Genomic DNA, 12,392 nt, shown 5'->3' with positions numbered 1-12,392 from the left:
TCTATTACAGTAAATTGCATTTTTCCCGCTTTGTAAACCAAGGACCCCACGAGCAAAGCATTCCATCACTCGAATATTACCTCATTGAACTTCCAATGGGGAAATTATTAAGCACAATTATTTGTGAAGTTGAGTAATTGCAAATTTTGTTTGGTCGGGACTCGAGCAAGCACTGATCTCTACTTTTCAGTATATTTCATGCTGCATATGGTTATTGAAGTTTTTCCTGAATTTCTAAATTTCAGGACCTATCTCTCATCACCCAATTCAGTTGGATGTGAGGGTTCCTTTGTGGGAGATCACGGGTCTAGTTCCCCTCTTTCAGACAAACAGGCTGCAGAGACCAAAGCTTGTGTGACCACTGGCATTGCTGTTGCACCTGCAGTACCAGCCCCTGCGATTATGGCGTTTAGGTTTTTAAGTGAAAGCTCTGCGGCCCAGGTGTTTTAGCTTATTTTGATTTTGTTTACAGAAAATATACATTTACTTACTGGAATTGGAAGCATGTGATTGTTTTCAAGTTCTCTTTTCACTGAAAGCGGCTTGACTCACATGCTGTTGCTTGCTTGAAATTTCCTGTCCTTCCCTCTGTCTCAACCGTTTAACAGTAGTGTTACATATAGAAGTCTGAACCCTATTTCATTTTTGTCGTGCTCTCTCTTGGGAGAAGGAGCGGGGATATGGAAATAATGGCTCGTTACTCATTATAGTGATTGATTCTTGAGTGATTGCATGATTTGTTTTCCATCCATTTTTTTGCTTGTCAACATCTTAACTAAGAATGTGTTCCGTGATAGACTAGTATGTGACTGGTTGCATACAGTCCCTGTTTCCTGCTATGGCTTGAGTCCCTATAACCTGGGGTTCATGGGAGATGTTAAAATCTTTTACGTGTTCATATTTCTTAGCACATGGTTCAAATTTCATGTATTTAGCAATACGTGGTTATGGTTTAAGGCTTCTTTCGGTAATGCCACTATTGGCATATGGACCTCCTCCCTGCAAGTGAATTCTTGAGACTTTGCTTAAATTTTTTACTTCAAAATGTGAATTCTTTAGATTTAAAAAACTTTTAACTACTTGATTTTTTACGGATTTGGAATTTAATGGCATTAGAAGTTTTGACAGACTTAGTAGTTATGTGACTATGATATCCCTGCCTGATGCTTTTGGCAGAATGTTGTTGCTTCTATTGCCTGTGATCCAAATGTTTGGAATGCGGTGTTACAAAACCAAGAGCTTCAGGAGTTTCTGCAGTCACAGAAGACATGTAAGAATTTATGTTTGCACATTCGATTTCTCAGATAACAATTGAGCGTGATAAGGACAATCATTGCTGTGATTTTTCTTTGATGGTTCAGCCTGCTCGAGCATGAATCTGAATTTGGAGTTGGTTGCAGATACTGATAATCTTGATCAGGCAAAAACATTTAATGACTCATCCAAGCATGCCAGTGGATATAAGGATTTTCTTCAGAAGATCAGGTGTACTATCGTTGGTATGATGAGCGGCTTGTCTGATTTCTTCCAAAATTTCTTTGGAGGTAAGGGAACGAATAGAGTGGTTGTGGATTCTGATGGAACTGCAAGAGTAACTGGGGACACTTGGATGGAAGCATCTTTTATGGGTTTAGCAGTCATGGCCATACTGGTGATTGTGCTGAAACGAGCGTAATCATCATTTGCAAGCTGAGTCTTGGAATTTGTCGAAGCTAAAACCAAGGGTGTACCTTGTTGCTTTCCTTACCTAGTTCTATGTCCATTACTTCTGAGTAAGAACTGAAAGATTTTCCGTGGACTTGTCTTGAGCTCTCGTTGCATTTAAACACATGCCTGAGATGAAGATCTTGTTATGGTTTTAATGCAGTTTAAGAAAAAGTGAACAGTCTTTTGTTGATCTCTTTTCTCTTATCATGTCAAGCTAAGTTTACTGTTCTGACAGAGGGCAATATCTTGCTTCAGACTTGAACATCACTTTTACATTCATATTTTGAGTTGTCCATACAAATTGCACTTGAACGGGATTAAATATTTGTTTACACTGAGAACGCTACATAGGTGACTCGTTCCACGAAAATTGGTCACCGGGTATGCCTCTCAGAATATGCTTGATAGAAACAGAACAAAGAAACAAATCTCAACTTGAAGGCTATGTGGCCATAAGCGGCGGCAGAGCAACTTATTGGATCTCTTCAAAACTGGTTAGCAGCTGGAATTCGATATTGCAATTCATGGTGGGACTGAGGAGGGTCGTTGATATGACTTCCGATGGTTGATATAACAGTTTCCTCTATCCAGCCTTCTTCAACAGCTGTTCTGTTGGAATATTATTACAGAAACCTTGAGAATATTATGCATTGGTTATCGCACATCATGACCTGATGTACGAGATATCCTCCTTCGACAGGTGCATCTTACCTTTGTCCCGTCTACTACTTCCTCGGGCCTGGTCTGGTTGCCCACGCTGCAAAAGAAAATGAACTTTGGCTAAGTCAAATTTTATAATGATAAATAATTTTTTAAAAAACACAGTGGAAAATTTGTGAAAGTGATATATTGTTGGAAATGTATGGCTGGTGTGGATCACAAAAATTTGAAGTAATTTAGTGCATCCACATGTTTATGTAGAAGATTTCAATAAGATCACTATGAATGTGAGAAAGAGCAGTGGCGCTACAAATCCAAGTTTGTCACCTTTCTCAAAACGAAGGCCAAATATAAGTAGGCCACCTCCCATTCATCTGGTGATAGTGTACCTAAAAGCAAATTTTCAGACAAATCAAGGATGAAGCATTAGTTGGAAGTACCTAAATCCACCAATGATATCGAGAGCTGCAAAATTAACTACATAAAACCTAAACAGTCTTAGGATATTATCCAAAAAATTAAGCAAAAGACTTACTTTGGTCTTCTTTACCGTCACCCAAAGCACCTAGTCTTCGCATGAGCTCAACAAATTCAGGTTTCTTCAAGTACTCATCCACAAATGCATGAGAGTTTTTGACAAACACCAACTCCAAACCATGCTGCATATTTGGAATATAAGAATGGCGTAAGAGTAAACTTGTGACACAACTTATGAGCGGCTTGATTAATTCTTTCGTAACCAGAGGAGCAATCTCCTTTTGTTATAATGTATTCACCACTAGGCAGTTGCAAGCATAATGTTTTGTGCTTTCAAGACTACAATGTGCAGAATAATTTGAGAACAACAAATAAGAGCGTATCCAAAAGCTATAGCTTGGTGGCCAGACTTCCTAATTTCTAACGATAAAACAAAAGTCAATCCCAACAGATTAGTGCCAAACTAGCACAAATGACAGCTCAATCCAGAAGCAGAGCAATTAATACCTCTTCAGCCAATGCCTTGAAGACATGAAAAGGAACAATCCACTCAGGACAATCAACAGCATCCTGCGCAAGAGGTACTGAAATTATTGCCATATGGACATCTTTGGAAGGGAAACAAACAATGTGTTGTAAATGTAAAGAATTCCAGCAAAACAAATCCAGCCTCAGAAAGTAATAGTAACAAATAGGAAACTATCAGAAAGGGCAGAAGCTCTCTACCTCTAGGTGGAACGTGTATTTGATGCCAAAGGGACTTGAAGACTTGAATTTCTGGAAGCAGCCAATGTGTAAAAAGGAGAGTATGGTAATTTAGAGGCAGCCAACGCTAATGGAAACAAGCTATTTCAACCAGAACCTTGCTTGGGAATGTAAGGATTCACCTTTTTTTCAAATTCTTCATCGAAACGTATCCAGTATACACTGTTACCGAATTCCAGGCCCTCAGCTGCATTCATCAGGGAAAGATTTTTAGTTAAGACTGTTTTCTCCTAGAACAAAATCATGGATCACTTGTTTGGTTAAGGGTTAGAAAGACATGAATGAAGGCACTATAAAAGGTTGTGGAATATAAACTTTTTAACAGCTCTATGACATTTACTTGGTCAAACTGCAATTATCGGGAAACCATCAAATTCAACATGTACCAAACAAGAATGTATTTTATAGATGTTTCTTCCAATATCAAATCAGAAAGTGAAGAAGCTGGAAAGCAAGGCAAATGCATGCCAGAGCAGTAAGGAGGCGTCATTTCCAGAGTGCATATATATGACTGGGTAAAGAATTTATGGCTTAGTCTGGGGCATAAGAATGAATCCTTTAACTAATTGAGAATATTCACTAAAAGCTGTAGCCTTAAAAGACTGAATAACAACTAAAAATCTCCTATGACCAAATATATTACCCTTCAAACATGAATCAACATGATGGAAACAAGCATTGTTCCTTTAGATAAAAGACCAAATACCAAAGGATTTGCAACACAATACATATAATATAATGGTATATCAACCTGAACAATCCAAAAGAAACTGGAGATATTTGCAGGTCTAACGAATCAAAGAAACGCAGGCTACTAACTGTCCATCGAGCAGAAAAGTCCTAAAGAATGGTGATATTGCAAGTCAAAGAATCAAATGAAAGCAGGGTACAATTGCTTTAATCCAACTCTAGCATTCCAGGAGGACCCACTTTCACAAATAGGATAGGGTTTCAATGATATCATTTATGGCACTACAATGTAAAATTCCTTCGACAGTTCCTCAATTTAGCCAATCATAACATAAATTATTTTATAATAGAAAAAATGGTTTCTGTTTTAGAAACTGAATAATTCTAATATATTCTTAAACATACAGTTAAGTGTAAGCAGAAATGTAAACAGCTTCAGACAGAATAAGACCTTGTCTGAGCCTTTTTATTATAACATTGGCGTCTGGCATTGTTCCAATAAAGATGCCTCCAGGCCGAAGTAAAGCTGACACATTTGCCAAAGCTCGCCTAGCACGTGCCTCAGTAGACCAAGAGTAATGCATGGCAAACTGCAAGTCGGTTTTGACAATTAACATAATGTACAAAATGTGAGTAATGATTATACATTCTAAGTATCAGTAGCAGAACGGCATATAACACATATAAAGACGATACCATTCTAGGATAGACTCTTGTATTGTTACAGATAAAGGTTACTTCAGGTAGTCAATCTAAGTCCATGCAAATGATGCTTCACATGTATTATTAATCAACTAAGAGCAAAAAAAATTTCCTGCCGAGACAAAGAAGAAAAATGTTCATAGCCTTCTTTTGTCACTTTTTATTGGAGTAGATCCTAAAGTTGGTGAAATATACTACAGAGTGACAGAGTTTGTCCAATTGCATGATTGAGAGGGAAGGAGGGAAGGAATGTGATAGGAAGATGCTTAGTTAAGAGAAATACAAAAGAACGGCTAACCTGGCAGCTACAAATATCAAATGGAGCATCTTCTGCCAAAATCTTATCCAGCCGAACCTGCAACACACAAATGAAAGAATTATACAGTGACTAATATTATTAAATGGCATGGCGATTAACTTCAGCTAGTTCTACATAGACCATAATCCAGTTACACACCTCATCATAAATATAACCATTTGATGACTTGTTCATATGTATCAGGAAATCGCATCACTTGATTACTTGGACAATTCTAAGACACAATGGGATAGCCAGAAGAGTATTAAAGGAATTACCTCAAAGCAGTCTCCACATATGAGTCTGGCAGGAAAGGAAAACTTCTTGCGGCGCTGGTGATGGTCTGCATCACCATTATATCGTGTACGGCAGTCTTCTATCTGATATCAGAGCAGGCACTTTTTGTTATTGGTGTGAATAAGATAATAATATATGATAATGTAATATTCCAGGTGAGAGAATAATTAGTAGTTTTGAGATGCATCAATTGTAGAGCCAATAGTAAAATATATTTCAGATCATTTTGAGATATGAAGATCGAAATAATTTTTCAAAAAACGAAATGGGTAGAATTACAAGAATACTCATCAACTATAGCAGAATGCAGAGTCTCATTAATGTGATTTGAGCCACTGAAATCTATTTCAAAGAATTCGTAATATTGTTCCACGAGGGGATTACTAGGGTGAGCACAGGAAGCTCAAACTCAGTAATCCAGGGAGACAAAAGAAATTTAACTCTTTAAAACAGAGTCCAACATTATTTATCTAATCGAGTTTGCTGTTGCCAAGATAATGACAAATAATGGAAAAAAAGGAAGTTTAAAGCTGGCACTTTACCGAGCCATCAGCTATGTCAATACCAACGTAATAACCAATCCGTGCTTTGTCCCATTTGATGAGATCACCGCCCTGGTACAAATAAAAGACAAAACAAAGGCCGAAATTGACAAACAAACATAAATGCCAACCAATCTAAAAAAGTATCCACTTTATGAGCTACCTTCCCACAAGCCAGATCAAGAACCGCATCTCCTCTTTTAGCATATAGTTGAATCAGGACACTCTTTATCTGTTGAACAGAACAAGCAGTAAGAAATTACTAGAAAACTTCTCTTGTATCACTTTTACCTAGGATTTCATGAACAGTTTAAGTACAATAGCATTTACTGGTAACTAGCTCATGAATGTACTCAGGAAAGAACTTAAGAAAAGTATCAGGAAGTGCTAAAATAAACTCCAATAAGTACCCAGTTATTGAGTTTCTTCAAGTGAATAATAGGACTTGCTTCTCGCTCTTCAAGAGTCTGGTTCGTTCTTGCACTGTAATGATCAGCCACTTTCTTTGCAAATATCTTAGTACTCTCATCCTCCAAAAATCGGCCATCACCTAATCAGGACAAGAAGCACTTAAAACCCCAACACAAAATCAAAATGCAGCAGCTAAAACAATTCTACCATCCAAAACTAAAACCCAAATGAAAAAGAAAATTATATTACAAACAAATTTACAGAATTTCTTACAACCCCAATTCAGAATCAGTTTAAACAGCAAAAATACGATGAAACTCGAAGAAAACCCGTACCGAAATCTAACATTAAATCAAGAAATCACCTAGAAATTCGCATGTAATCAAATTATTTTCTTGAAAAGGGGGGATGAAGAGGAATGGTACCCTACTTCCTCATCTAGATAGAGAAAGCAATACCTTCAGGGTTGTGCTTGAATTTGGAGTGAGGGGGTTCGTAAGAACCCGAGGATGAAGATTCTTGATAACCTCGCTTCATGTGTGCTTGCGTATATATAATGTATGAGAAAAACACAAAGTATGATCCGAAAAACCAGCAACAATAAATTGGCGCAAGGGTTTTTGTATAGAGTTGAAAAGGGAAAGCTAGAAACAATTAGAGAATAAAAAAAGTTGAGATTGCAAGAATCGCTTAGCGTTTATTTGGCGGAAGGAGTGAATGCGTGGAATGAAAAAGGAGCTGATGAGGGATTGCGACGGGTTATAAAAGTTGTTCAACGATGTAAGGATCTCTCTCTCTCTCTCCCCGATATATCTACATATATGTTAAAGCCAAATCAAATCAGGAAGCTGGTCCCTTGGCGACGGCGGTTGATTTGATATTTGGTAGTTTCTATTGTGATTTTTTGTTTAGCCAATTGATTGTATAAATTGTTATATATATATTATGAAATTTAATTGTTATTGACAATACGAAACACGTTCTATGCATTTCTATAAATCAAATATTATTTCTCAAATTAAATGCATATTTGCAAATAAAGTAATTTAAAATCACGAGATCGAATTTGTGCACACTATATTTAGTGATTTTCGATAATGGAGAACATTATTGTGTATTAAATAGAAGCAATGAATTAAAAAGAATAAATTTAACAAACAATCACTGTCTCTATTTTAAGCATATTTATCATATAATTAATTATTTCGATCATATATTATTTATAAGACGATTGAATGGCTTACATAAAATCCATTAGGACTAGAATTTTCAACAAGAAAGTCCATTTGCACAAATATAAATAATTCATCATAACAAATATATATTTTTTTAATCAGGGTCACTCTAACTAAAAGTAAAAAATTATGATAAATATTAATTAATTATAACTGTTATAAATTATTATTTTTGTAAAACAACTGCAAATGTTTTGATTATAATCAATATTAATTATCTGTATTCAAAACTTAATATTTTATATGATCGAGATTAATATTTATTAATTTATTATAAATGTTGAATCGTGGTAATGTATAGCGTATGGAATGATCAATTCTTTTATAGAAAATGTTAGTCCAGCCTACTGTCAACATACCGATGTGGCCCAATTTGAGACACTACGGGCTGAAATACGTAATCGGGCGAGGAGAATAACATATATTGGGCCTGTTTGTGTGGCCCAATAAGCAGCTAGGGCAACCGCAACACTGAAGAAACCAGGGTTTCTAAAACCCTAACGCTATATCATCACCATCTCTCATTCTCCATCCTCCTCCGCCGTCCCTTCTCCCCAAAACACACACACTCGCACACGTATCAGTCCCTGAAATGGGTCGTGTGATCCGAGCACAGCGTAAGGGAGCCGGGTCCGTTTTCAAGTCCCACACCCACCACCGCAAGGGCCCGGCCCGGTTCCGCTCCCTCGACTTCGGCGAGCGCAATGGCTACCTCAAGGGCGTCGTCACCGAGATCATCCATGACCCTGGCCGCGGCGCCCCGCTTGCCCGAGTTACCTTCCGCCACCCCTTCCGGTTCCAGCACCAGAAGGAGCTCTTTGTTGCCGCCGAGGGTATGTACACAGGCCAGTTTGTCTACTGCGGGAAGAAGGCCAACCTCGTCGTCGGCAACGTCTTGCCGCTGAGATCTATTCCTGAGGGTGCCGTCGTTTGCAACGTCGAGCATCATGTGGGAGACCGTGGAGTTTTCGCCAGGGCTTCTGGGGATTACGCTATTGTCATCTCCCACAACCCGGACAATGGAACCACTAGGTACAGTTAAGCTAATTACTTTGTTTGGCGATTTGATTATGCTGTATAATTTGAGTAATACGATATGCTGTCTGATGAATAGTAGGGAAAATGTTTGTCTAGGTGTTGAATTTTCTTTCAATTCGTAAATTCTCGAGTGTTCTTCTGTATTCTGTTATCTTATGAATTATTGTTGTGGGTTGTGTTTTTGGATCGTTTATTGGTGATATGTTTCCTTGCTTGATGCTTACATATTTTCAGTTATCTCTTATGTTGAACATGCATAATCTAGCAGTTGTCTGATCTGTGGATACTAGATTATGATAACAAGCGGCGAATGGCTTATTTAAAGGTTTTTCTTCTTATTTACCCCGATATCTACTGTTGCAACACCTAGCTTTACATCTCTTGGTAGAAATAGGTCAAGGGATTGGATTGGTGAAAATCCTAAATTTGATTGGGAGTTTCTCCATCCAATTTAATAGGTGTCATTGGTCATTCGTGGCTATAGTTTCTGTATGCTAACTCATGACATATAGAGCCACTTTTAAATTTGATTTGTCATTATGAACTTGGAATGAGTTTTGGAGATGTTGTTCTGCTGAATCACTTACCTTCACGGCATTAATCTTGCTCTTGGATCGCGTAATTGAGTTGTTAGGTTATCATCATTTTTAATGATTTCCAGTGGGTATTCAGAGTTTGAGTAATGTTTATCTTGACATGTTCGTTTTGGTTGCAGGATTAAGCTGCCATCAGGAGCCAAGAAGATTGTGCCTAGTGGTTGCCGTGCCATGGTTGGCCAGGTTGCTGGCGGTGGACGTACCGAGAAACCACTTTTGAAGGCTGGAAATGCATATCATAAGTTCAGAGTGAAGAGGAACTCATGGCCCAAGGTTCGTGGTGTTGCTATGAATCCTGTGGAGCATCCTCATGGTGGTGGTAACCATCAACACATTGGTCATGCCAGCACTGTTCGTCGGGATGCCCCGCCTGGACAAAAGGTTGGTCTCATTGCTGCCAGAAGAACTGGTCGTCTCCGTGGTCAAGCTGCTGCTACAGCTGCTAAAGCGGATAAGGGTGCTTAGACTAGTATTTAGCAACAAGAATTTACTTTTGTTTTGTTACCTTGTCATTTTTTATTTAATCTGAATCAGATTTTGAGTCTTCAACTGTGTTATTGTTATGTTAAGGATATACCAGTTTTGTCTGGATTATGGAGATTATGTTGGGATTACGTTCTGCTTCACTGTTTGAGTTCATTCAAGAGGCCAGTGTTTTCAGTAACCTCAGTATAAGTTCCCTTGTGAATGCTGTTCACATTTCATTATGTGTTTGGAGTTTGTGGTATGATTTGTGTACACTTGGAAGAGTAAAGTTGCAAGAATACGAGACTCAGAAATTTGTGAACTGTGGTTGTAACTGGCTTATGTTAAATTTAGGAGTTGATACGGGGATAATCTTATCAAAACTTGTATTCGGATCTGACCCCTAGCTCTTTATCATGCAGTTAGCTCTGTTTTGGATTGTTCAATTAAGATCGCTGCCACTCTATCCCGATACTTGCAGAATTCAGGAATTACCCTGATTACTTGATCATGTGGAGAAATTGTGATAGCATTTTTTACCATCTTAAAACACTTTATTCTTGTCATCTATTTGGTTCAAGTATGAGAGGGCAATCTGACTGCTTAAGCATGAGGACAATTACTGTGGCTTTCCTCATGTGTTTTTTATGTTGTTTTGTCTCGTGCTTCTATAGGTTAAAAGCTGTATTGGAATCAAGAGCGGGTAGTATTTATAAAAAAATAAAAATAAATATAAATATATACTGTACATTGTAGTTTTTGTTAAAAAGATACTGTTTTTACTAAATATTTATTTACACGTGTCTTTTGTTGAAGCTAATTATTTTTCTTCAAAAATAAGGAATTTTATTTCAAGTATTATATTTTTAATTTTTATTTCTTTACAAATATTTGAATTATATATTATTAAATTATTAAAACTAATAGAAAAACTGAATTTTTAATTCAATAATACCCTAACTAAGTAATACAATCATACGTAATAAATAAACTTGCGTGATACCAAAAAGAATTATTAATAATTAATTATAGTAATTTAATTTATATTTTTCTATGATAGAAGAATAAATCAAATAATATAGCAAATAAAATATAAGAATTCTAATATATTAGATATGTGAAGACGTAAATTTTATTATTGTTAGATTATTCAGATTATGATTTGAAAACTCTAACATAAATTTTAAAATAAATTAAAAAGTATAAATCTCAATTGAAAAAAATCAGTTGAATTAATTTATAAAAAAGCCAAATCAACAACAAAATACCTTTTAAAAAGTGTTGCTAGCTTTTGAATTGAAAGTGTTTTTTAAAACAATTTTAGAAATAAAAACAAATGCATCAAACACTTCAAAAATATTTTTTTTGAAGTCATAAGATGAAAAACACATCTTCAAAGCTCTCGTAAACACTTTGCGAGTGTGTAATTGTAACTAGTATTTGTGGCATAGACTATGTGTGTGTAAATTTTATAATACTATTTAAACCAAAATATTTTTAAATTTTTTATTACTTAATAAATCATATACACATTAATAAATTAATTTTAAATTTATAATAAAATAGTGTTAAGAAGAGATACATGGAAAAAAAAAGAGGAAGTAAATATAAATAATAATGGGAGAGTGGGAAGCTATAAGATGAATAAATTTAAAAAAAAATACCAAAATATAAATACCAAATAATAATAGGGAGTGTCTGTTACTGTTTCTAGAAAATTACAGAAAGAGAAGTTGTCTAAGTTAAGAAATGGTAATAGATTTGAAGCCCACCACACTGTGATAGAAGCCCAAGCCCTTGGTATATAAATTGATAAATGCTCGTTAGCTGCTTCTTTGCTTCTCTCTAGCGATCTCTCTAAAACCCCTGCGGTCCCAGCCAGTGCTTAAACCCAGAAATGGCGATGAGGGCGGCGGCGACGGCTGCGATTTCCGCCAATTCTCGGATGGGGAGGGGATTAAGCGCCTTGTTCTCTTCTTCAAGCTTTCCTTTTAATCTCCCCCAGGCTAAAGTCGAGAAGCCTCCTCCCGCTGAGCCTTCTACCAATCTCTTCGTCTCTGGTACCGTTCTTTGCTTTTCCCAATACCACTATTGGTTCATCCTGATTTTGATGGCATAAAGTGTTGTGTTCTGAGTTCTGCCATGTTAGTATCATGTCCTTGCCTTATTTTGTGTTTTACATGTGGTGTTGCCCTATTCTTTTTTTTTTTTTTTTTTTATAAAAAAAAGAGACAACCTAATAAGTCTTTGAGTTAAGAAATAGCCTTTTTTATGCATGTCCTATATTCGTCTTGTCCAATTTTTGGATGGTTTTCGGGTGCAAACAACTTGTTTCTGCGTAACAAGCGAAGATGTTCAATCTCTCGCATTATTGTCTTCATGACTTCGTCCGTCTTCTCTGGCGCTTGCATTAATTCTAATTGCCATTATATGAATTAACAAGAAGTCTTCAAATTGATTCGGGTGGCTACTGGTTGCATATAATTTGAGGTTGCATTTGCATCTTGGA

The 12,392-nt window shown here is 36.6% G+C and overlaps 4 protein-coding genes across 6 annotated transcripts in view; 3 read left to right on the top strand and 1 right to left on the bottom strand.

Annotated features, from left to right (window-relative positions):
• Positions 1–1,878, top strand: part of LOC105176746 — a 2,818-nt gene extending 940 nt beyond the window's left edge. The window contains exons 2-4 of one of the 2 annotated variants that reach the window (XM_011099646.2): positions 246–441; positions 1,177–1,270; positions 1,401–1,878. In XM_011099646.2, coding sequence (XP_011097948.1) covers positions 246–441; positions 1,177–1,270; positions 1,401–1,675 — 565 coding nt within the window. In that variant the 3' untranslated portion in view covers positions 1,676–1,878. Of the gene's footprint in view, positions 1–245; positions 442–1,176; positions 1,271–1,361 lie in introns of both variants that reach the window. The other variant, XM_011099645.2, reaches the window with a different exon arrangement.
• LOC105176745 (mRNA cap guanine-N7 methyltransferase 1) lies at positions 1,962–7,442 on the bottom strand. The gene is made up of 13 exons (XM_011099644.2): positions 7,008–7,442; positions 6,549–6,688; positions 6,302–6,370; positions 6,139–6,210; positions 5,578–5,679; positions 5,300–5,356; positions 4,751–4,889; positions 3,732–3,796; positions 3,571–3,621; positions 3,352–3,414; positions 2,903–3,026; positions 2,695–2,756; positions 1,962–2,464 (listed from the first exon to the last, which is right to left on the bottom strand). The coding sequence occupies exons 1-13, from the start codon at positions 7,084–7,086 to the stop codon at positions 2,372–2,374; spliced, it is 1,116 nt and encodes a 371-aa protein (XP_011097946.1). The 5' UTR covers positions 7,087–7,442; the 3' UTR covers positions 1,962–2,371.
• Positions 8,299–10,125, top strand: LOC105176744 (60S ribosomal protein L8-1). The gene is made up of 2 exons (XM_011099643.2): positions 8,299–8,816; positions 9,538–10,125. The coding sequence occupies exons 1-2, from the start codon at positions 8,377–8,379 to the stop codon at positions 9,881–9,883; spliced, it is 786 nt and encodes a 261-aa protein (XP_011097945.1). The 5' UTR covers positions 8,299–8,376; the 3' UTR covers positions 9,884–10,125.
• The window catches only part of LOC105176743 (glycine-rich RNA-binding protein 2, mitochondrial), a 2,916-nt gene continuing 2,236 nt past the window's right edge, over positions 11,713–12,392 (top strand). The window contains exon 1 of one of the 2 annotated variants that reach the window (XM_011099642.2): positions 11,713–11,943. In XM_011099642.2, the coding sequence (XP_011097944.1) occupies positions 11,781–11,943 (163 nt within the window). In that variant the 5' untranslated portion in view covers positions 11,713–11,780. The remainder of the gene's footprint in view (positions 11,944–12,392) is intronic. The other variant, XM_011099641.2, reaches the window with a different exon arrangement.

Source organism: Sesamum indicum, linkage group LG14 (genome assembly GCF_000512975.1).
Source record: "Sesamum indicum cultivar Zhongzhi No. 13 linkage group LG14, S_indicum_v1.0, whole genome shotgun sequence".
NCBI lineage: Eukaryota > Viridiplantae > Streptophyta > Magnoliopsida > Lamiales > Pedaliaceae > Sesamum > Sesamum indicum.
The sequence above is the reverse complement of the archived record's forward strand: the minus strand, read 5'-3'. Positions and strand labels throughout refer to the sequence as shown.